Here is a 26,109-nt window from a genome sequence, read left to right as displayed (position 1 = left end):
CACCGAGTAGATATGTCTTATACAGAGACGTAGGCCTACTGCTGAGCTGCATCAGCTTTGAATTACATGTAGTAATAATGCCTGTGAGTATAGCCCTAAACATTCTCAAATGATTCTTTACATTGTAAATGACTTTTAGATCATAGCCTACATATCATATCCCTAAGCTTAATGTAAAGTTGATAATTTGTTTGAAGGTCATCTGAGTGCTGCCAAATCTGCTGACGTAAAGATGGGACCCATATTCTTTTCACTGATCTGTTTTAGGGCCACATAGCTTCTCACTCTCTGTACCTCCTTATGCTCAGTGTTTAAGAGGCCACAGCATGGACATGAATCTGCAGTGCTGTAGTCTCAGTGTGGAGCCAAGGCTCTGCAGCAGCTCTTCCTGACAGTCTGAGGGACCTGAACAGATGCAGATGAGAGGGATGGCAAGACGGTAGATATACACCCCGGCAGAGTTTCACCGGCCACAAATAAACATCGCCCTAAAAATATACTATTGCTCTGCTCCACTGTCCTCTGCTCTGGCCACAAACCACCAAACTGCTTACTATAACTCTTACCTTTCTATAATTTGAAAAAAGCAGAAAAAAAATCAAACAAAATTAAAGTAAAAGTAGGCAAAACAAGTAGACATAAGTAATTAATATCTTAGAATTAGTTCAAAATGAATAGTTACCTGAAAAAGTACATTCATTTAGAGTTATATTTTCATCATGAATCAACCGTGTTCTCTCAGACAAAATACCAAAAATCTATAGACCAATTCATGGGTTTAAGCTTAGTTTTATATGTAACATTTTGAGAACTTTTCACCATTCAAAATGTATGTAATGTTATGTTGTTAATTGCTATGGCAACAGTCCTAATTTTCATCATTCTGAAACCCATGGATAATTTGAATGTAATTGTAATGCTTGGCCAATGTGTAATTTCTATCTCTGTGTCCTGTATGAGCCACTATAATAGGGTCAATAATGAAACAATTTACAAGGTGTTTCAGGGTGACATATTCAAAACTCAATATTCTATCTTTGGAATGGTGAAAAATCCACAAAATGCCGTCAATAAACAGGAAGCTGAATCCAATGTATAGTATTTGTCTTCTGTGCATCTCCGGAGCACTTCAGACACTTTATGCCACTGGTCTTAGAGGCATGTTGAATCGAGCTTAAGGAGCTGATATCAGTTCATAAATATAGCAGAGCATCATTTGGCAGTGTAATTAATATGAAAGGGAAATCTCTGTACCACCTGTTCTTATTCTGTTCTTAGGTTTATTTTTCCAGTCAATTTCGGACATTGAGTAGTGTTGGTAAAATGTTTGTCAACACACTGGTCCAAATCTGCGATGACATAGTTCTTTGGGTGCCTTCATGTCTTTAGCTGAAGCTCGTATTTCTCAGTTCTGAGCTGCTCAATAGTGACTCATGCCTAATTTTAATATAAACTGGCGAACAGCAAAGGATGTCTGTCATCGAATGCGAGGTGGTGAAATGAAAATACAATCTCTGGGGTCAGATTAAAGGCCCTGTTGGCCGACGTGATCTTGCAAAACCTGAAAAACAGAACTAGTTCATTTTAAACAATGTGCAGTAGTCCAAAGTTATTCAAATTATTAACAGTGATGGGTTTATAAGGGCTTTTCACAACTGTCAGAGGCCAGAGCAGAGTTTTGCTGCCGTTACAGTAAAGCTAACAATAACAATGCTAACAGCGCACTTTCTGGTTCTCAAATGATAAAAATGCTTTACAATTAAATGCAGACAGCACGCAGCAGTCTCATTTTGACCCTAAGTGCTGCCTTTACAATATATCTGTACTGGGGTTAAACTATATGGACAAAAAGGGTGGCTTTATATCTTGTTGAGAAGTGCTGTTAGTTTGTTTGTTAATTGCTTTGGCCAGGTTGATAAATTAGTGCATAAATCTGTGAGAATTTTCAGTGACAGTGATGCAGTGTGTTAAGCCTACACTAACCACTGTTTTAACCTTTGCCTGAGAACTTACTACTGTTGTGTCCTTGAGCAAGACACTTCACTCCACTGCCTACTCCGGGTCCTTGCAAGAGGGAGGGCATCCGATGTAGGAACAACCCCCAAAATGTTCTTCCAAAATCATTTCCACACTATTAAGAGGGTGATAATTAGCTTTGCTACCTTTTTGGTTTTCTATTTTGCATGAGGTAAAGTCTAAGTCTAACTACAGTCCTCTTAGCTTTCACATAGTTTGAAGGTTCAGCTGCTAAGTGACTGAGTGACTCTGCTTACGGCTGCATATGCTACTAAACTATATTTATCCATTACACACAATTATTCATACCGTTAGCTTAAGAGATCAAGGTTAATCTTATGCTACTGAAATTTAGTCTTGACAAATTAAATTGATATAGTGGCTGCAGTGGTATCGACGAGTGAATACTTGGCAGAAGCTGTTTATATTGCACATCTTTTCAAGGATTTCAGTTTCCTGTTATTCAAAAGATATAATGTTTTATTGTGGATTATTTATTGCTATGGTAACAGTCTTAATTTTTCATAATTTTGAACCCATGGATAGTTGGCAAGGTCTTTCATTGAGGATAGTCATTTTCACCCCATTGTATTATTCAGAGGTTTAGGCTTCCTCATTTTACACTTCAAAAGATATAATATTTGGGTTTAAATTCAACTTGAAATGCCATCTGCTATAGCAACACTACCAAATTTTCATCATTCTCAAACTCATAGATATAGCCTCTTCTTTTCTCTTACTGTGCTACAGGTTGCTTTCTGATTTTGTGATTAATCTTCTTTTTTTTACACTGGATGCCCTTCCCAACAATATGCACATCTGACTTGACATTAAATTATTCTCTTTCCAAATCTGTTTAGTGAAATTATTAACAACTAATCTTTATCAGGCCAATAAGCAGACAATTTGCTGACAAAAGAGGTTTGATTAAAAAAAAAAAAAAAAAAAAAATAGGGCATGAAAAGAAAATATTTGTATTTGTAAATGTGAGTCATTTTTCAGTCTTCTCTTAATAATAATAATACAACTCTGCAACAGTTAGTTGCTTTAAAACACTTATTTCACTGATTTCACTTGCTCCCTGGAGATGTAAAAGTCTCCAGAAGAATGATGGTGATTGAAGTTCTGAACTGTTCTAAAGTCATATTCTGATCCTGCCAACCTGATGTGCGAGGTGTGCAGGTGACGCAGGACCCTTGGGTGCTGAGGAATCAAATCTATTCTTGTCTAATCTCATTTCACACTTTAACAACTACAGTGGACAGGTCATTCATCTGAAATGTGATGGAGTGTATTTGCCCTCTGCTTTTATTGTTGTACTGAATATCAAAAGGATAGAATTATGGGGGGACATGTTTCTGTTCACCTCAGGTCATTTAAATAGCTGAATCATGCCTTATGCTTAAAGGCACACTGTGTAACTTTTCTGATGGAAAGTTCAGCCGCTTGTCTCCATGAAATGTTCCGCTCTATGGCATTAAACTTACAGTATCTATGTCCATGGAGACAAGCATCTGACTAAGTTAGAGGTCAGATCTGGGCAGAAGTAACCCCACTCATAGTAAGAATACATTTTTTCAAGGTATTGTTGAGGATTTTTTTTTTTTTTTTTAGTGTAATGCCATGCTGTGGAACATTTGAGGCAAAATTATGAAATCTCCATGGAGACAAGTAGGTAGCAGACCCCCTATCCATAAAGATCTCTTTTGTTGACTAATTTAAAACCCACTGGTATGTTGTATGTTGCTTTAGGTCCTCATTAACTACAGCTGTAATGACAGAAAAATCCCAGAATGCTTTTGGGCACTCACACCCCCTTCCCCCTTCCCATGATTCCCTGTGTTCAGATCATGTGACCCCCAGCTCTGGTTACAGCACTGAGACAACCATTAAATGTATTTATATGTACACTTATGTAAACTATTCTGCTTTATATCAGGCATGAAAACTCATCTGAAAATATGACAGCCTTTGTGCTTTGGAAGTTATAGACTGTGGTTTCTACTATTTGGAAATGAATGAATGAATGAATAAATGAATAAATAAATAAAGCACAAGAATGCATTTATAAAATGTTGAAATTGGAAAGTATTCTATATGCACTTTAGACAATGTCACAGATTCAAATTTGACGTTACAAACATAGAAACAAGAAATGCAGTTTGGGAAGTTTTTATTTATTACAATACACAAATATTAAACAATAAGGAAGTTATTGTAATCACTTTGAATGATCCACTTCACACCAGCATTTGTTTCTAGTGCTTGTTGACACAGTGGATGTAGTTGGACTATAGAAGATTAGCATTAGTCGCTAAAGGCTACAGCAGAATCCCTCCGCTCCAGAGTGCGTTGTGTTGTGGCCCAGGGTGCTCGCTCGTAAGCGGAGAGGTGAGAGTGCCGGCCTCAGATCAAATGGCAGTTTCTATTCCAGAAGTGAAGTCCTTATACGGAGCCTTCTATAAACTGCCCCAGTACCACCACAGGAACCAGGGGCACAGGAGAAGGGCCCCAAGTCGTCTGTTTAGCTGTTTGATTTTCTAACGTTCTGTTGGTTAAATCAGTCATTTTGTGAAGCCCCGTGAAGTGACTGTGGTTATGGTTTTTCCCTACGTAAAAACCCACAAAACAAAACAAAACATTGAACTGAAAAACTGACTTAAGGCCAGAGACTGAAAAAAATTGAAAAATCTGAAATTTGAGATAGCAGTTTGAAACTTCATCTGTAGTTTACTTAAATAAATGTAATAAAAATGATTACATAGCCTGATTTTAAAATGCTTTAGCAAATCATTATATTTGGTCCATTGAAATATACTTTAGTACCAGAATGTAAAGTGGATGTAGATACTACTTTAAGGAATGTCATGAAAACTGCCTTTGAAGTTCCAATACCTAAAATACCTAAACCCACAAATCTTGTATGTAGATTGGAAGAAGTTGTTTTATTGTGAAAGCTTTTCTGTTGAGAGACTAAATTAACCCAAAAAACAAACAAAACAAAAAAAGTTTTGTGTATAGTGTCTTGCCTTAATCATATTTGAAACGATTTTAATACTCAAAATACTTATGTTTATGATGATGGGGTCTCGTTTTCAGAGTTAAGAGGGGGAGATAATGGCCAAGACGACACACGATACGGGGCGGTGTCAGGACGTGATGCAACGTGATGGATGGCCCCTGTGAGCAGCCATGTTGGAAATAGAATTAAAGCTGAGTTGAGAGAGGGAAGATTGCATTGTCTGTACTCTTTACGTCTTAATTACTGTCACTTACAAAAATATAAGCAGGCATACACTTTGGCCTGGGACCTCGTGTTGGTTTTTAATGTTCCCCAGACAGAAGATTTGTGCTGCATTTGAACCTATTAACTAATGAGTCCACAGAGGCGCAATGTCAGCCGGGGTCCTGGAGGGGGCGGTCTTTAATGTGAGCAATCAAAGACGGCAAGGAGGAGGAGAAGGAGGAGGAGGGTGGTATTTATAGTTTTTGTGAGGCAGACGTCAGAGCGAAGCGAGGGAGGGAAGGAGGGAGGGAAGGGGGAGAGGAACATCTAGAGATGAGAGAGGGAGAGAGAGGTGGTGGTGCGGGGGTGAAGGGGTGGAAGGGAGAGGAGAAAGAGAAAGATAGAGGAGAGGGAAAGGAGAGAGTGGAAGGGGGAAGAGAGGGATAGAAAGAGGTGAGAGAGCTAGAAAGAGATTAAGAGAGAGAGAGACAGGAGGGGAAGAGGAGATGAGGGAGAGAAAGGGGAGAGGAAGTGGCAGAGCAGAGAGGGAGAGAGGGAAAGCGGAGAAATAAGGGAGAGAGGGGAAGGACATAGAAAAAGAAGAGGGAGGGGAGATAGAAAGAATAAAGAGATAGGAAGAGGGGGAGATAGAAAGAGGAGAGAGACAGTGAAGGAGGAGAGATGAGGGAGAGAAAGAGCTGAGAAAAGCCTTGAGCTCATCTGGCAACATTATAATGGCCCCAGATTCTGCAGTGCTCTTTAGGCTCATTATTTGACTGGTGAGTTATATCTGAGAAGATGTGGTTGGGAATCGCCTCTAATGAATCAATACTTTGGCACTTTCCTCTAAGAGACATAGTTACAAGCAGGTTTAGGCACCCACAGCCTCTAATGAGAATAGTACGATATTGTCACGATACTATTATTTTAAACTTGATTCTGATACTAAGAAAAAGACTCAATACCTATTTTGATGCCTTTTATGCAATAGAATGGAATTTGCAAGGTTCAGAAATACAGTAGATCACTTACCATTCTAAAATGATTCAGGAAAGGCCCGATATTGTCCTTATCTGTGTATTTTTTTTAAAGTAATGATATACTTAGTTTTGATAGTAGTAGAAATACTGGTTAGTGTATTGATTTTTCATCCAATGAGGTTCATCTGGTCTTCCGATAGTTCACTTCAATTCTTTTTTCAGACCAAGGTTTGGTTTGTTTTCATACTTGACAGTTTCAACTGCTCACTAGTGGTCTTTTTCAGAGTGGTCATGTGATCTTGCTGTGACATGTCAGTCATTTCATTTTAGCTGCAGATGCTGTCATCCTGCTTCCACCGATAGGAAGACAGTGCCATCTGCAGCCTGACTTCTTCAGGACAATATCCCAGGTGTGTGAGAGTAAAAAAGCAAAAAAGCCAAAACCTGTTTAAATCAGCTGACCGGACACATCACAGCAACATCACATGACCACTCTGAGAAAGTGGAGTGAGCGTGAGTAGTCAAAACTGTCAGGTGTTAAGACAAACTAAACCTTTCTATTAAAACAAAAGTACAGATTTTTCTTTTGACAGCCCGAGTAAATGATGAGATTACAATAATAAAAAACTGTTTAATTGAAAGAAATTGGAGTACATTTTGGAATGAGGTGGTACAAAGACTTACTAAAAATACCATGGAAAGGCCTGACCTAATCCTTAAACATGATGTAGCTTGCCTTGGCATTTTGTATGAGCCATTACACTTTAAACATGGCCTATCTGTCTTCATACAATATGCGTTTACCCTTTAAGTAATGCTGACTTTGCTCCAACTGCACTGTACTGTACTGAAAATGAGGAGTTGAACACATTTGCACATTTGCTTCATGTTAAAAGATTAGCCAGTGGTGAAAGTACTTTACTTTACTTCACTACATTTGAGAGCATGTATCTATACTTTCTACTCTACTACATTTTTTTAACTGGACTGAAAAGTAAAAAGTACTTTTCATATGATTTGAGGGGTTATTTTTTCCATGAGGTAACAAAGTAACATCCTAACTAAACATTTTGAGTTCAAGCATTGCTTTGCGCAAACAAGAATAAATATGCAAAATCCATAAGAAAAATAAAGAAATGTTGACCAAAATTGGTATCATTATTAATCAGTATCACCACATTTAACACTTGAACAAATTAACAGCGCTTGTGTGAAATACTTTAACTTTTTACTCTTAAAGTACATTTTTAAACTGGCACTTGAATACTTTTACTTATATAGATGTGACTTTTTACCCCTGTATTTTGCTTAAGAAAATTACAAAATTACAAAAGTACTTCATCCACCACTGAGATTAGTAATGATTTTGCACATACCTTTAAACAGTGGCATTGACGCTTCCATCAAACCTAGTTTTAAAGTTCTAGTTGCATGTTGTCATAGTAACACCTTGTAGTTAAAGGGGGCATATTATTGTATGAGCTTTTAACAATGTTACAAAGGTGTTCCATCACTGTATGCCCAATCAGAGTTGTATTTCGATTGATTCGTGTATGTTTGAGTAATCTTGTATTGTCCTGCGTTTGAGTCTTGAGTGCTCTGAAAATGTCTGTTTTCACCTACCCCCTATCTCTGGACACTGCCTGGTTATTTACAATTATTATTAAAAAAAAATAAGATTCCAGCTCATACACACAGGTTTAAAACATGTCAATAAGTCAGGATGTCAATAGACCTGCCATTTTAGAACAATATCAGTATTTACAATTAGCAAAATGTACAAGAAGGATCCATGTATGTTATAGTACTTAATACCCTAAAGAAATCATAATCTGTCTTATATGTAAAATATACACAAAATATAATATATATAATATAAAATATACACTAAACTGTGCCTCAAAACCAGCACATTACTCGCTACAATCCCATTCATATTGTCTAAGCTTAAATGACCTCTTCTTAGAGTTAATCTGTTTCTAAATGTCTTCCATCGATCAAAAGCACCCCTCACAGCTGGAGGGGTACAGTGGGGTCTCAAGCCGTGGTGCACTGTGGGATATGTGCGGCAGTTTAATAATTCAGTGTTGAACATGAGATGATTGAATGGGACCATACTGAGAGATAGCCCTCTCAGGAGCAGAGACTGAACGGAACAGGTTATGTGTCCAACCAGAACCCACCTGGACTATGGGTAATTATGGCCTGTTTTATTCAGTGTAGATATACAAGACAAAAGAAGCCAGTATTCTCACATGTATTCATTAAGGAGTACTTTAGCTAACTGAACCTTCTTAATGCATTCTTTGCATTCAACTTTTTTCCCCCAGTCTCCAAACACACACTGTTATTCTTGAAAAACATCAGTTATAGGGTTTGAGAAAAATGTTTTACTTTGTACTTGTAAAAGTTTTGATAGTGTTCAATTGGTTTGGTCCTGGTTTGAGCCCCACTCAGTCTTGATGTAAAAACTTTTGGTTTGGTCTGGTTCTATTCCTGGTCTAGTTTGAGGCAGTCAAGAGTGATACCAGTGATTTTTGGTTTTGTACCAATAGTGATTCCGATTCAATACCGATACCAATGTGTTTTATATTGCTGGGTTTCAGGTGACATCACAGCACTTATAGGCCACTAATATTAAATTCAGATGGATGGCAGCTAAAATGAGTATTGTTAACCTGCAGATTCTTGTACAGTGTGTTCTTGGGTCGAGTCACTAATAGAAATAATCAGGTTCAACATTTGTGTATTTACCTTTTGGATATTTCATGGCAATGCTCCCCTCAGACCAGTGATTTGTTTTTTGTTTGTTTTGGTCACTAAAGGATTAATAATTAAAAAATACTATAAAGAAATAATATAAAGAACAGATTTTTTCCTCCTTGACAGTTTGAACATATCGAAAACTTAAATATGTGTGCAAATAATCTGAAAAATAGGCCGTGTATTTCAAAAGTGTATTAACAATGATTAGAAAACTGCTTTCTCAAAACAAAACAAAAAATTAAGAATGAATATTTTTAATGAGAATCAACACTTGTCAATATCTCAGTCATTTTCAATATATTGGTGTTTTGGTACTGATCCAGCCATTACTAGTTCTATGTTTAGCTCCACTTTAGTCTTAGTTTTAATGTTCTCTTATGACGTAAACTTAACCCATTAAAAACTATACTACCATAACCTTGTGCACCTGTCTGTGTTGAAATGCCCGGGGACCACATGATGCATCCCTGGCATTTCGCACCCTCCTCTCTGTTTACAAGGCCTTTTATCCCCTAAACACCAGCTGAAATCCTGGTCTAGAGCTGGACCTAGTCTCTAGCCCTGTGTGGTCCCTGGGGGTTCCTGTCTAATCGGCACCATACAATAGGACTTGATGTGATTAATGGGCCATTGTGCAGTGTGGTTAAATAGGGTCATATCTTTTATTGCCAAAGTACTTCCTGCACATCCAGGTATTACCCAGGCTCAGTTGTGCGGCTACTACAACTATTCAACTGCATGTTTAGAGTTCACTGTACTTAATATTTTAAAAGAGAAAAATCATTGACATACTTTAGTTTAGGAACCAAGCTAGATAGATAGATGTAAATTTTTGTAGATTTTTTTCTCCAATTGTCCAAAAGCTTGCTGATTCTCCTCTCTGCATACTTCCTTCTGCAGAGACTGACTCATTCATTTGGCTAATAGAGTTTACTCCAGATGCCCTCCCTGACACACTGGCTTGTAACCTCGTCTCATGCCTTGATTATCTTTTCAATCAGATATTCTTACTGTATCAGGTCAATGCTATTTTTGAATTAATATTGAGTATTTTGTTGAAAAATCTTGTGTTCCATGGGAAATTCATGGGACTCTTGGATTAGTTTATCAGTCCATATTTCAGTCTTGTTATATGTTAATGCTCCTGGAGTTGTTTACAGAATCCTTATTTTTAAGCTTATATATAAAGTATATATAATGGCCCTATTTGTAATCGCCCCGTCCTCTAATTAAAACCCATTCCGATCCTGTGTTTCATGTGGTTTCTGTCCTCCTGTGGGACTGTGCCATGGCTCTTATGTCATTGTGCCAAATTGTCTCCCAAGTTCAGGGCTTCAGGTCTCCGAGGGGGATATTTAAAGCCACTCTGCGGGAGGAGGAGGGGGGCTGTGTGCACCTGTCGAGGTCCGTAACTCTCAACGACATCATCGCTCTGACACTGCACCTCAGTCTGTGAAGATGTGTTAAACCAATACTGTTTTTTTCACCTCGTGTCACACGTCATCTTGTTCTCATAGTTAAAATGAAAATATACATGGACATTAAACTAAAACAGAAGGAGGATAGCTTGAGACTAAAAATGCTATTAGAAAACTGTAAAAACTAAACAAAAATAAGTGGTAAAGATCTTATAGAGTGCAATATGGAACATTTTTAGTGAGGGGTCTGCTACCTGCTTGTATCCATGGCACCACTTTGCCTGGAAACGTTTTTTCACCTTGCATTTATTCAGTTAGAGGTGTTTTTATTTAAACATTATGACTGTGAGCAGGGTTGCCTCTCCACAGATCTGACCTGTAATTTAGCCTGGCAAAGCAATAACTCCATCTCCTCCACCTAAGTTACAGGTCAGTTCTACGGAGAGCTGGCCCTGCTTACTATAAAAACGCATGCTTTTTATGATAGTTTGGTGAAATAAAAGCAATCCTCCAGAAATGCTACATAAGGCATCTTTAATACACTTGATCCACCACTTATGCCGGTTCCCCTCTAAAGTTACAGTAGCACTTTTAGAATATAGCATAAATAAAACATCTCATAGCGCTCCCTGCTGTTTCATTGCTGAGTGTTGTTTTTCTAATTGGCCGTGAGATGACAGGCGCTGACAGATGCTGACAGGAGCAGACCGGGGCGTTGTTTGTCCACTTGGATCTGTGGCTCAGGGGAAGCAGCAGGAGGCCCTGTCACTGTCTGTGTGATGTGTTCATTGAAAACGCTGATTCAACACAAACATCAAGTCATCTTCACAGTTTCACAGCTCTGCACTGATACTGTCCACTTCCACTGCCACGGGCCCAAAGTTTAATCTCTGCTTTTCTGTTTACTTAGATTTAACATAGATTTCTCCATATCTCATAACACATTTATACAGGCTTGGGAATGTGCAGAAGATCATTCAGCAGTTATCAAAATCACAAAGACTGCACTTATTCCGATAATAGAATGTCCTCTGCAAAGGACAAAATATTGTTTGTTTGTTGTGCGTGTGGTTTATATCTCTGCAAACATGTTCTGAAATGCATGGGATCCTTGTATTAGTTTGTCAGGTCATTCCATATTCTCTAAGATGTTCAGGTTCCTGGTTTTGTTTACAGGGTGCACTCTGAAGATAATCATACTTTTTAAGCATAAATCATATTGCAATGTTTGTCAGAAAAAAAAGAAAAAATCTCCAAAATCATGTAGTCCTGGCAACTTAACTTGGCTTACAATAATTTCCCTTGGTTCCTAAAATGTGGTTTGGTTATGTGTACAAGTATGTTGGTAGTTCAAAGTGAATACAGATATGTGCTTTCGATAAAATGTAGTTAGATAGGTGTAAAAAAAAAAAAAAGTGAGTAGATATTGAAAATGTGTGTTCGCAGTAATATCTCCCATCCCCCAAGTCCCTGAGCTGTTGTGTGCTATTAGAGCTCTGCCTGTGTCCTGTTGACCTTATAAACCAGGCGCGCGCCTGTTGTTTACTGTATGCGCCCTGCGTGTGTGGGAAGAAGACCCCGTGCTTAGTCTGAGGAGCAGATGTGACAGACAAAGGTGCTGCAGCAGACAGTTGTAGACAGGTGCAGACAGCCACAAGCTTATAGGCTATTTATACTCAAACCGCAACATCCAGACTAAGTGTTTAACAGAGAGAAACAGACACTACTACTCTGTGTATTCATACAGCCCCAACAGGCACAGGAAAATGATCACACAATATTTTATTAAAGCCACACCATGTAACCACCATTTTAGCCAAAACAACAGATCAAAAACTGCATATATTTTCATTATGGATGGTGTCATTGCACTAATAACTCTCTAATGTAGCTTAGAGAATGCCCTACATCTGCTTTTCGCCATGGAAATTGTATCGCTATTGATAAAGCATAATGTGAGAAAGTATGGTTTGACATGTCAGCACCAAAATGTTACGCACTGTTGCTTTAAGTGTGTATAATAACATTCCAAGTGAGGTAACCTAGATGAATTCCTCACAAAAACGTATTTGGAAAACACATCCAATTTTAAGAATAGAATGGCACTAAGAGATTATTTGAGATTAGAAGTAAGGAATGGTAAATTGATGATAAAAGTTGTCGGTAGAGTTGTTATTAATCAAATAACGCATTACTATGGTACGCATGTTTTGAGTGTATACTAACGGCGCATAATGAAGTAGAACATGGCTGTAAAATTCTATGGGAACATAAGATTATTTTTACAGTTTCACATGTGTTAAACTAATACGCAGCTTCCCTATTATAACTTTGCAGTTTAAGGCATCACATTGCACTTAATGAGTATAAAAGCGTCTTTGTGTGCGGTGTCGGAACATAATGACATTGAGCCGGATGAAGATACATAGAGAACATTGCAGAGAGGTTAAGTGTAGATAAAGTGGAGCAGTGAGAGCTGTGTTTTTATTTATGGAGTGACCAGGGGCACAGAATGGCACAAATGTAAAAGTTGTTTTCACTCCAGGGACATTGAAAAGCCCACAATGCACCTGGGCACAGCTGTAGTAGCATGTCGTCATACCTCCAGTGAGAAATGTATAGCACGAGTGTTGAAGTCAGACTATTTTCAGATACAATCACCGTACATATGAAGTGGTCAGTAGAGACGAGTCAGCCATATTGAAGGGATGAACCAATGAGTCTTAAATAAATAATAAAAAAATAAATTAATACAAAGTTGTTGGATATTTAGTGGGAAGAATATCTGCCCTCAAAAGCCATAATAATATACTTAGCTTGCTTTAAATGCTGTACCGTTTCAATTGTATCTCTGCGCTCTATTTTATCTCAGTGCTATGTTCCTTAAAATGAGTAACAACTAGATATTGAAATGTAATGACAATTATTTTTATTTTGCTTTGCTTTGCTTTGCTTTGCTTTGCTTTGCTTTACTTTGCTTTACTTTACTTTACTCCATCCTTCCATCTTTCTTCCGAACACAATAATTTGTAGTGGTTAAACAACTAACTAGTGAATGAATGGACCGAGTAATACTAAAACTAGCTCTTGGTCTCCCCCCTGAGGAAAGCAGCTGTAACTCCACTCTAGCCGTGTTTGACTGACAGTGGATCTGGCTCCCACAATATTGAGCTCTCTGAAGTGCGGCAACCCAACCATAGACTTTGTGCATGTCAGCTGTGTGGAGCTATGGCTGGCATCCCTCCTCCTCCCTCCTCTCTCTCTCTCTCTCTCTCTCTCTCTCTTTCCTCCCCTTTCCCTTCTCTTTCTCTCCTCCCTCCCTCCCCCTCCTCCCAGAGACTACCCTGACCTCATTTTACAAGAAGTGCTCAAGCTCAGCCAACCAGTCCAACAGGTGTGGAGGTGAGCAATGACTTCATACCGCTGGAGCCTCCCAAACCAAATAACCAAAACTTTAAAGGTGCTCTCTGCAACTTGTTTGGCCAAAGATTCTGTGAAAATACTCCTATTCAAGCTTGCTCCATGGATAATTAGGCTATTGCGTTGCCTGAAATACTCTACAGTATGGCATTAAACTTATCCCCACTGTTCATACAAGAATCCCGGAATGAGATAACACAAAATTAAAATGGACCACTGTTTAATCGTTAAGCATAAAACCATTTGGAAAAGTGTTCTCCTCCCAAAGTCAGTTCTTTTTACTGATCTGCGGCCATATTATTTTCACTCCAATCCATTCCTTCCTGCTGCCATCACTGTCTTAGCCCTCGCAGAATCCTGCCTTCTCAGCTGTCCTGCCGAGGTGTCCCATAGCAATCCAATTTAGCCTCCTCACCCCTCCCTGCTCCCTTCCCTCCTCACCGCTCCCACTTCTCCTCTCCTCCTCCCCTCCCTCCTCGCCTCCTCGCTCTGGTCCGGTAGTGTTGTGCAGTATTAGGAGTGGTCTAAATTTGGACATGTGTCGCAACAGAGACCCCACCTAAGAGATCAGACTGGCGACCTCTGCTGTTGTATAAATAATACTTAAATATTCATTCATTTGCACAAAAATGTAATTACTTTCTTAACAAATTGGTTTCTAAGTCTGTAATTCAGTTGGATGGGTAATATGTCAAAAAATATAATCAGATTTTATGCATATGTCGATTGATTTCAATGATTTATCTCTCTCCGTACTTCCTGAGTTTAATATTTCTGCCTCCAAAGTCTGAAATGAGATTTAAACCACATCCTTTACTGACAGCCAGTGGTGGAAGAAAAAAAAATTTAAGTAAAAGTATTACATGAAAAAATGTACTGAAGTAAAAGTATTAAAGTACTTGTTTAAACATGTACTTAAAGAGTAAAAAGTAAAAGTATTTTGCGTATATTTTGAGGTCTAAGGAAGCTTCAAATGTATTCATTTTGATACAGATTTGTGCTGAATTGTGTTCACTAGAAACAAATTAATCAGTCTTTTTTTTAGCTGTTTTTATTTGTATATTTTTGTTTTCTCAAATTATGAACGTGTTAAAAATAAACCCCTCAGCCTTTTCAGCAGCTCTCAAACAATAATAAAAAAAATACTTTTACTTTTCAGCCCAGTTCAAAAATGTAGTGGAGTATCAAGTACAAATACATGCTCTCAAATAAAAGTTAAAAAATAATCGTAAGTGCTGTACTTTACTACTTTTACTTGCTATGTTCCACCACTGCTGACAGAGGATTGGCTGTAGACCTCTCCATTAAAAAGCTCTAACCATATCACTGACAGTTTGACTATTAAAATGTGACTCATTTCCCAACCCTACATTCAGATACATAAGTGTCATCTCTTTAAACAGGCATGTGAAGTCACTTGTAATAAAATGATACTAGAGCTGAGGTCCTTTAAAGCCACAAATAAAAACAAAGGGTGCAAGATTCATTCATACATATTAGAAAGTGTATTTGCATATGGTAATCTCTGGGTATAACAAATGTATGCCCTCAACCATCTGGAGAAGGATGGGACTTTGGCTTCTAACCATATGCTAGAACTAAAATATTCACGTGTATTTCCAGCTATCTAAAATAAATGAGATTCTACATGCCTGCTATCATCTGTTTGAAACTGGATAAATCTTGAACCTTCCATTTCTATATTAAATTTAGTTGATGAACTGTTGAACCATTGAGAATTATAATAGTTTAGTTGAGTGCAGCACTTCACTTTACTTTTCATTTTGCTGTTTATAGAAATTGCATATATATTTATCATACTTTTATTTGCTCATAATTTAAAAAAAAAAAATCTATCTATGTTTATATCTATGCAGGCTGTCTTCCTTTTATCCAGGCTTGGGACTGGCACCAAGAACCACTAAAGTATTGTGGTCAGGATGATAACCACTCCACTGTATCTTCACTCATATAATAGTGTCGTTTTTAAACAGGATTTTGTTGAAAGCATGGTGATCCGTGTTGGAAAAGTATGTAGTTTTTTTCCATTTATAATTATTCCGTCTCTTCTGCCAAACTATGGACCGTCCTGTTTCTCTGCTCTCACATTAACATACAAATAGATAGCATACATAAACAGTGTACGCTGTAATTTGCAGGTGTGCTGTTATGCTAATGCGGACATGCTCTTGTGCAGTTGCTGATTTTCCTCTCCTCACCTTCTCTCTCTCTTTCTCTGCCCCCTCACTCTTCTCTCTCTCCCTTTCTCTCTTTACCTCTTTTCCTCCTCTCCCTGTTACTTGTACCTCACTTTCTCCCTCTATCTTCCCTTGTCTTTCTTCCTCCCTACCACACCTTTTCTACCTCTCCCTATGCCGTCCTCTCTCCCTTTTTATCTCTGTATATCTCCACCTGTCCCCTTCTCTTCACCTTCCTCTCTCTTCCTCTTCTATCTCCTTTCATCCATTTGCTCTCTTCCTTTCCTCTCCCTCCTTTCCCTTCTTTCTCTGTCTATTTCTGTTCCTAATTCTCCCCCTCTCCTCTATCTACATTTCTTCTTTTCCTCCTCCCTCTGTACCCCCACCCCTTTATCTCTCTACCTTTCTCTATGCCCCCCCTCTCTCTCTCTCATTCGCCCACTCCTTCATCTTTGGTTAGTTATTCCGCTCTGCCTCTCCGCCCACGCACTCCTCTGCTCCTCAGACTGGTGCAAACTTTGGCTTCACAATCTACAGTAACGAGACCCAAATCTGCATATGCTGCTCACTGCTTACCCGAACACGATCTCATTTAGTTTTGGTTTTCCCCTCACGAGCTCCCCAAAGGCCACAGTCACATCCATAGGTTTCAGAATGATGAAAGATTAGGACTGTTGCCATAGTGATAAACAATTTAAAACAAATCTTGTATTTTTTGAATGGGGAGAAGTCATCAAGATGTTACGTACTGGTGGTGCTTTAGGAGCTTGGGAGTGACATAACTGCTGCCTTCAAAACTGTTACAAGGAGTAGCACTTTGTAGTTTTGACTACTGTTATTGCTTTGATAATACTTGAAAAAAGTACAGGCTCTTACAGCTCTGGTTATGAACAGCACTGCAGGGGGCACTAGTGCTCAATATGACCTTATGACTACGCTGCAAAATGTGAGAGTCATTTTGAACACTGTAATAAAAAAGTAGACTAAAACTAAACTATTTTAAAGGTGAACTGCATAACTTTTTTGCACATGCTTTGCCTGGAATGTTCCACAGTATGACATTAAATTTATCTAGCATTTATTACATTATAGATCTTTTATTACTCAAAAATACCCTGAAAAATATGCATTCTTACTGTGAGTGTGCTTGCTTCTCCACAGATCTGACCTGTAACTGGCTAGATAATGAGTTAATAAGTTTAATGTCATACTGTGGAACATTCCAGGCAAAGCAATGCCATCTTGGAGACAAGCAGGTGGTGCCATAGCTAAGTTACAGGACAGATCTGAAGAGGTTTTAAATGTCATCCATGCATGTTTGAGTAATTTAGTGATCTCCCCCTCCTTACGGGTAGCAGTAAGATTCTCAGCCCACAAGCCTACGTCATCCATGCTCCCACACGACATTCTCCATAAATATACAAAAGCATGATACAAAACAATATATTACAACTTCACAAACCTGATGTGATGTGCAGTAGTTTCATTGATGGGATGCATGCTGATTGTGTTGTGAAGGGGGAGCGACTTAGCACGGAGAGCAAAGGGAGGGATGTTAATATGTTACTTTTGGTGAATATAGGATTTTCAAAACGATAAAAGTTAACATGGTTGTCCAAATATGTAATGTATTAGCAATTAATCCCCATAGGAGCATCTTTAAGAAACATTTTAGGAGCAAAAAAGCTGTGAAAAATCTATTGTATGACTTTATGCAATTACAGATAAAAGTACTGACATGTTTCTATAGTAACAGTGTCTCTCATTTTCCTCTTTCAGACCTTCACGGCGTGGTGTAACTCCCACTTGAGGAAAGCTGGGACACAGATTGAGAACATTGAGGAGGACTTCAGGAATGGCCTCAAGCTCATGCTGCTGCTGGAGGTCATCTCAGGTACTGCAACAAACACACAACAGTAACTATGTCCGGTATAACTATGTAATATTTGTGAGTAACTTCATTATAAGGTTAAGAGCAGCGATTCTTACACTGTTTAGAGCAAGTACTGTTGTAGAACTTAATTTATAAAGGATTTTACAGGATTTTACAGGATTTTACAGGATTTTAAAGTGTTACAAAGTGCTTTACATTCAGATAAAATGCAGAGCTAACAAACAGAGAAATACAGAATAAAAATAACTGTGCTTCTGTACAAATGCAGTTCTATATAAGTGTTTTTTTTACTTAGTTTTGAAAGTGGCTACAGAGTCAGCAGTTCTAAGTTTCTCAGGTAAGGTTTGGGAAACTTAGCATTGGGGCTCTGATACAAAAAGGAGTTGAAAGGAGGAAATATTTATGATATTGAATGAAGCATGAAAAAAAAAAGATGTTGTGTCAAAATTGGTATCAAGTATTGACTATTAACATGAATCTCAGGTGAGGACTTACTCATACTGTTGATATTGTTGCTTGTTTCAGGTGAGAGGCTGCCCAAACCCGACAAAGGCAAGATGCGTTTCCATAAGATCGCCAACGTCAACAAAGCTCTGGACTTCATCTGCAGCAAAGGAGTCAAACTGGTGTCCATCGGAGCAGAGGGTAAGGTCACATACACTGGGACATGTCACTGTCAGACTACCTCTGTGCCAGGGAGGGTTTGGAGGGGTGGAAAACTGTGAATAAACTATTTGTATGCTGTGATTCCAGTTGTCAGTTTTGGTACCAGATGCCCTCCCAGTTTCTTTTCAGCTTTAAGCCATGTTATAATATTGTTACCTCCTCAAAAATATACTATGAGTTGTGTTTCATTCACAGATGGTTTATTAGTTTGTATACATCTCCAAAGCTCAAAATGGTCTGTTCCACCTTGTGATGTCATGTAGTTATAGTTTTCAAGTTAACAGCTACCTTTTACCTTTTAGTTCAGTAGAGATTGGTAATTCCAGTGCTGAAATTATAAAACTGATTCTAGTGAAGGTGTATGGCATTTAAAAACACAGTGGAGCACTTCTTAAACTACCACATGACATCACAAGGTGGATCAGTGTTTTCTGTTTGAGGAAGAATTCATGTTAAACATGCTGAATGAAACAAAAACAAAACTCCAGGTATGTTTTTGATGAGGGAGCAACATTATAATATATGGCCCCTTTAAATAATTGAATACTGTGAAAGTGCTGTAGTAATGACTTGTCCAAATTAGTTATAGGAATTGACTGAAATTCTTTTTCGGAAAGTTATGTTCTGATCTAAGCAATTTACAGTCAGTTTTGAAAAGCAGAAATCATTTGGGGCCGAGGCAGCGTGTGTTGGTTTTGTTAATGAATTCGACTGGTTCTCAGCGGGACTTCACTGTAGAGGCTGAGAATTTCAATGGCGCATCTTTTCAATCATTCAACTTCAAAAGCAAATAATTTCTTCACATTTATTTCTCTTTTGGACTTTCTCATACTCCTGGCTGTGTGCGATCCAATTAGCAGTCACTTCAAAAGACCCATAAGTGTAATTTCACTAATGGACATAGCCAGGGCCTCATGTGGAGCAGAGAATATTAGTTATAAAGATATGGTTCGTTTGTCTCTGTGGGGTGGTTTAGAGCAGTGTTTCCCAAGCAGGGGTACAGGGGACTTCTGGAGGGACAAGCAGTAGAGGGTAGTTTTCAGATAAACATGTGAAATTGAAAAAAAAATGCAGAAGATTTTGGACATCAATATAGTTAATAGAAATATTTTGCAATATACCTCTATAGTAAACAAATATATTACCCAAGGGAGGACGCCCCAGAGTGGATGCTATGTAGTAAGAAGCAATCATTTTCTTTATTCCTAGGTGTTAACCCTTTTGCTGGGGTTCGGGTGGCATCATAACATTCTATAGGCCATAATATTTAAAACATATGGGTGGCAGCTCAAATTAATATTGTTAAAATGCTGATTTTCATTGTAATATATTGAGCTTTTGGATCTAGTCACTAATCAAATTTATCAGGTTCAACATTTGTAAATTTACTTTTTAGATATTTCATGACAAAATACAATGTAATCAATAGTAAAACCTGGCTTTCATTCCCCATCTGAGAGTATGACATCACATTTTAAACTTTGAAAATGTCAAAGTTTTATTTAATCATAAGAATAAAATTCTGCTGCCGGTAGAGGGTCCACTACCAGCTTGTCTTATTGGGATGTTATTACTTTGTTAGGATTGTTCCACAGTATGGCATTAAACTTCTTATATTACATTTATTCCTTTTTTTTTTTTTTTTTACTTCTAAGCACCGCCCTAAAAACATGCATTATCACAGTGAGTGGGATTGCCTCTCCATAGATCTGTCTTGTGATTTTCCCTGATTGCGTTACCTGCTTGACTCCATGGAGATAGGTTTTACAGCATGTTGTGGAACATTCCAAGTAAAGCAATCACCATGGAGACTAGATTTCTGGCAGATCCTCCACCAGAAAAATTACATAGTCTTTTTAAAATTCCAGAAAAAAGTCAAAATGGACAGACCATAACATAACATATAACATGTTATGTTATATATATATAACATTGATTACAACTGTAGACATCTAAAAAATGGCTGACTTGCCTACGTTATATAGATCTTATTTTGTTATAATTTTATTTAATTTATTAATTTTTTTCTACAGAAATTGTTGATGGTAACGTGAAGATGACCCTTGGTATGATCTGGACCATCATCCTGCGTTTCGCCATCCAGGACATCTCTGTGGAAGGTCTGTACCTAATTAACTACAGCATTACAGTGGATAAATCTGTGTCTTTTCCAGTTTATTACTGTATCTGGCTGCACTATATTAGCTGGATTATGTCTGAAAAACCCTAACAAGTGAGAGTATAAAATATGAAGAAATATGCAAATCTGGAATCCCACTAACAACTTTGTTATGGTCTAAGTCTATGGACTTTTCTGTAAGTCTCTGTAACTGCTGCTGTCAGGCTCGTCATTTTTATTTTAAAATGTTAATTTCAACCCGCTCTAGATGATCGTGGTATTTTTATTTTTATGCTAAGTGCCTGTTCCCTGCTAAACCAGCAGTGCGAGCCTTTCCTGCCCGCACTGCTTTCAGCAACCTCGTTTCCGATTGGCTCTTTGGTTGCTATGCTTCTCGTGGTTGGAATTCCAAGCCTCGATGAGCTTGATTTGACTGGAGCCAAACGCTATGGGTGATGTCACACTCACTTACTCCACTTCTTTATACAGTCTATGCAACATTCATAGGATACTATGGCAGCCCACCAGAAATGTGCTCAAATGTGCGTGTAAATGAAAAATGGGAATGGATTACTCAGTGGGAAATACAATATTGAAATTTTTTGTTTTTCAATATATAGTCCAACTTTAATGTACAGTGTCTTACTGTATATAATCCCATGTCACTTTGTCAAACCCGTCCTTATAATTCACTTATTTGGCCCTCACCTTGGCCTCACTGCTGCCTCTGCGATGCTTTAAACTCTCGGTGATTTGTTGCTGTGTATATCATTGGCTCAATGGAAGACTTCCTTGAATCGTAGTAAATTTTCCATTGGTGGCGTTTTCTCTCCCTGAGTGTCCCCGACTGAAAAGGTCACCACACTCCATTTGTGAATTATTAGGGCTGTATACGAAGCCATGGCCCTGGTTTAGACTGTCATTTAGACCTAACCTCTTCTGATCTCCCTTAACCCTGGGTTTATTGGCTTCCACTGCAATATCTCTCCTTTTATAAACTCACCATCTTATCCACCTCCCTGTCTCCAATACCCCTGGCAGTAAAGGCATTTTGTTCTTATATTGTTTTTATATAATCAAATGTTTTCAAGGGGGTGTATTATATAAACTCAATTTAAAGGTCCTTAATCTATAAATTTTACATAACATTATCTCAGGTAATAACTATTGCAGAAGCTACTGACAGGGTCACCTCTTCTCATCCAGTCACATTGTCACTAAGAATCTGCCTGACCCTGCCCCAGACTAGTGATGTGATGTTTTATATATATTTATATAATTGTAGTGCAACATTTTATTTAGATTATCATCACTTCAAAGGGTAAACACACTCCCACTCTTAGTTCTAACCATTTTAAACAGATCTGAACCATGGTCATTTCTCTCTGTGATTAGTTTGAAGAAAAAAATGTGTTGTCACACTGGCTTCTGTCATATAAATAAATAGAAAATAGACTTAGAGTAGTCTTTTAAACTACTCTTTGAAGAAAATGGATTCAAAAGATTCAAATCCCATAAAGGGGCTAAAAGTCCCATCCCCATCCCAGACAGTTCTCCATCATGATGCTTTCAAGAGAGACCAATAAATATAAAGCAATTAGTAAGCAGAGCTCGGAGAAATATAAAACAACTGCATGACACTATCCCAGACAGTTGTTTCTGTGTCATGGTGCAATGTCACAGTGGATGGGGCTGAAAGTCCAGACTTAAGATGACTCATGGTTTGAAATCAGGTCAGGGCTTTTAAGTGACCTCTTAATCGTTCTATAACAGTATTCCCTCATCATTAGCTTACTCAAAGTTTTATTTTGATTGTTTTACACACGAGTAATCCTGTATTGTCTTGCATTTGAGGATTGAGAGCTCAGGAAATTTGTGTTTTGACCTAATTCTCAAAATGGAAAATAGGGATCTGTGTATCTTATTGTTGGATACAAAAAAGCAAATTGAAGTCATTGTCTTCTTAAAAATGTATATAATATTTATATGTATATAATATTTCTCACAGTTTAAACTTGTTTTTTCAGAAACCTCTGCTAAGGAGGGTCTACTGCTCTGGTGCCAGAGGAAGACTGCCCCCTACAGGAATGTCAATGTGCAGAACTTCCACATCAGGTGGGTCCACAGCGTCTCACTGTGGCTTTGAACTGGAACTGCACCCATTTCACTTTTCTTTTGATTTTCCATATTTATAAAACTTTTCCCCCCCATTCTCTTATTCACATACTTCTTCTCCTCTTTTCCTCTCTCTTCCTGTGTCAGTTGGAAGGATGGCTTGGCTCTGTGTGCCCTCATCCACAGACACAGACCTGACCTCATCGACTACTCCAAACTGAGAAAGGTCCTATTCTGTCTCCTCATTTTATTCTTCCATGAGATTATTTTCATGTATTTTCTTATTCATTACTTTTATTTCAAAGCATATTCTTGCTTTCAATTTTGAATAATGTGCCTACATAGTGCTTGAACTATGTAGATGCAGCTTATATTAATTTCATTATGGTTAAAAATAGACACTTTATGTATAATATCTGATCTGATCACTTTCACTAAGATACCAGTGGTCATTTTTACAATAAATTATAAACATACGTTTAGTCTTGACTTTTAGTTAGTCCAGATTTAGACAAAGAATTAATTTTGGTTCATCCCAGGCTATGTCTATTTGAGTGATTTGAATTCTGAATAATTTTATCTAATGTGAATACAGGACGACCCCATTGGAAACCTGAACACTGCTTTCGAAGTGGCTGAGAAATTCCTGGACATCCCAAAAATGCTTGATGCTGAAGGTAAACATTTTAATGCGATGAATTTAGTTTCTTATAGGGAATATTAACATGTAACACAAGTGCATTTTCAAGTTAAAGTAAATGTTAATACTTAATAATAACTACACCTTTGCCTTAATAAAGCATGAACAAAGACTTAATTCATAATTAAATGATATTGCATTAAGAATGAAGTCCTGGTGACTAATTAATATATAGGTTTGAATTTAGAGTATTAATTAATTAACTACAGAGCCTTAACCATTCTTAATACGCTATTTGTTCATTTGCACCCGGATTCGTGCTTTGTTTAGTCTGCAGTTATTATAGTGCATTACCAGTTAAATGAATTATGTTTGAACATGGTTAATTTAGTGTGAATTCTGTTTTTCAGATATTGTGAATACACCCAAACCTGATGAGAAGGCCATCATGACCTATGTGTCCTGCTTCTACCACGCCTTCGCTGGAGCTGAGCAGGTGAAGTTCAAAAATCATTATCTTGGAAGAGCTATTTTAAAATTTGTTGTACTTTTAAAATCCACTGGCTAACTGACAAATGTCACCTGGTGTTTTTGATGACCAGATTCCTTTTGTGCATGTAAAAAAAAAAACAGATCTAATTGTTGCGTTACTTGATTATTCCAGTTTCAGTATATTATTTAAAGCGGGCATGTAATGTACTTACTGAGTGTAGATGTATGCTCCTCTCAGGCTGAGACCGCTGCCAACCGTATCTGCAAAGTGCTGGCTGTGAACCAGGAGAATGAGAAGCTGATGGAGGAGTACGAGAAACTGGCCAGTGAGGTGAGAATCCGATCTGAATATTACATCTGCTGTTCACCAATGTAATTATATAAGAGACTTTACCAGCATATTTTATTGGAGTGTTCCTGTTTTTCTTTTCTGAATAAAGCAGAGAGAGCTAGACATGAGGTTTCAGTGCATCCAACATGAATAAATTCCTGTTTTAATATTTTTGCAAAAGAAAGGTGAATTTTGTCAACTGGACAAAAGCTTTTAGCACAACTTATTTCCAGTTTAGTTAGCTCCTTATGTTGACTCCTGACCCCTGCAGCTTCTGGAATGGATCCGCCGTACCATCCCATGGCTTGAGAACCGTGTGGCTGAGCAGACCATGAGGGCCATGCAGCAGAAGCTGGAGGACTTCAGAGACTATCGCCGTATCCACAAACCCCCACGTGTCCAGGAGAAGTGCCAGCTTGAGATCAACTTCAACACCCTGCAGACCAAGCTCAGGCTGAGCAACAGGCCTGCTTTCATGCCCTCTGAAGGAAAGATGGTGTCGGTGAGCTGCCCTACACTCTTATGTGGATAATTAGCAGTATTCCCATAACGATCCTTTAAAGATTCACTATGCTATATTCTGATGGAAGGCCAGCTATATATGCTGGTCTCCATGGAGGTGTTATTGCTTTGTCTAGACTGTTTCATAGTATAGCATTAAGAGTATATTTCCCCATGGAGACAAAGTAAAAGAAAAATATCAACAACAAAAAAATCAAATATCAAATAAAAAAAATGGAGACAGGCAGATGACATCTACTGGTGGCGGTGGGGGGGGGAGAGATTGTATGAATGTAGCACTGTAAATGTAAGTGAGTCCTCCACCCTCTTTGCAGGACATTGCTAATGCCTGGAAGGGGCTGGAGCAGGTGGAGAAGGGCTATGAGGAGTGGCTGCTGACGGAGATCCGCCGTCTGGAGAGACTGGACCATCTGGCTGAGAAGTTCAAGCAGAAGTGTGCCATGCACGAGTCCTGGACCTCAGGTCAGCTCAGACCCACAGGCAGGGAAATGTGGAGGAGAAGGATATGAACAACCTCACAGGATAATTCAGCTTTTAAACTAAGCATTAGGGTTGTAGTCTTCAGTCATTTAGTTGAGTCACAGGCCGATGGTCTCTTAGTCGACTATGGCTTTTATCAGTTTATATTTTACTGCAATTATAAGAATTGATATAGTCCACAGAGAAGGGAGAATGTATGGAGTGAGTGGGAGTAACAGTTATACCTGCCTTTTCACGGATGGAGATGTTGTTTACTTGTTATCCTCTGCATACATATTTGGAGCAAAATCCAAATAATTTGCCCCTTTTAGGTGATTATTTGCCACACAGAAAAATGTGTGTGTTTGTTTGTTTGTTTGTTTGTTTGTTTGTTTGTTTGTTTGTTAAGTTGCTAGAAGATACATAAGAATTTCACTACAGACTGTACTGTGTGTATGTGACAAATACACTTAAACTTCACTTAACACAGGGCATGTCTTTAGTCAACAGTTTTATGAGTCATCTTTTGGAGCAGATCAGTTACATGAATAGAGGACGACCTGAGTCTGCTAACACTTGTCTTGACTGTACCAGTGCTCTTAACCCAAACCCTGATGTTACAGGTAAGGAGGAGCTGCTGTCTCAGAAGGACTTTGAGTCTGCGTCTCTGATGGAGATCCGTGCTCTGATGAGGAAACATGAGGCGTTTGAGAGTGACCTCGCCGCACACCAGGACCGCGTGGAGCAGATCGCCGCCATCGCCCAGGAGCTCAAGTCAGTCTCAAAATATCACCCTAAAGAATATTCTTAGTTTAACAATAACTAGTTTATATAATCATACAGTTTG

General features: G+C 38.3%; 1 protein-coding gene across 2 annotated transcripts in view; it reads left to right on the top strand.

The window, feature by feature from the left end:
• actn3b (actinin alpha 3b) overlaps positions 1-26,109 on the top strand; it is a 35,189-nt gene that overhangs the window by 1,217 nt on the left and 7,863 nt on the right. For both annotated transcript variants that reach the window (XM_033983520.2, XM_033983519.2), the window contains exons 2-12: positions 17,804-17,918; positions 18,444-18,563; positions 20,618-20,704; positions 22,731-22,818; positions 22,966-23,044; positions 23,414-23,495; positions 23,869-23,954; positions 24,189-24,281; positions 24,553-24,783; positions 25,118-25,265; positions 25,886-26,036. In XM_033983520.2, coding sequence (XP_033839411.1) covers positions 17,804-17,918; positions 18,444-18,563; positions 20,618-20,704; positions 22,731-22,818; positions 22,966-23,044; positions 23,414-23,495; positions 23,869-23,954; positions 24,189-24,281; positions 24,553-24,783; positions 25,118-25,265; positions 25,886-26,036 — 1,280 coding nt within the window. The remainder of the gene's footprint in view (positions 1-17,803; positions 17,919-18,443; positions 18,564-20,617; positions 20,705-22,730; positions 22,819-22,965; positions 23,045-23,413; positions 23,496-23,868; positions 23,955-24,188; positions 24,282-24,552; positions 24,784-25,117; positions 25,266-25,885; positions 26,037-26,109) is intronic.

Source organism: Periophthalmus magnuspinnatus, chromosome 18, assembly GCF_009829125.3.
Source record: "Periophthalmus magnuspinnatus isolate fPerMag1 chromosome 18, fPerMag1.2.pri, whole genome shotgun sequence".
Lineage (NCBI taxonomy): Eukaryota > Metazoa > Chordata > Actinopteri > Gobiiformes > Gobiidae > Periophthalmus > Periophthalmus magnuspinnatus.
This window is presented reverse-complemented; position numbering and strand designations above follow the sequence as displayed.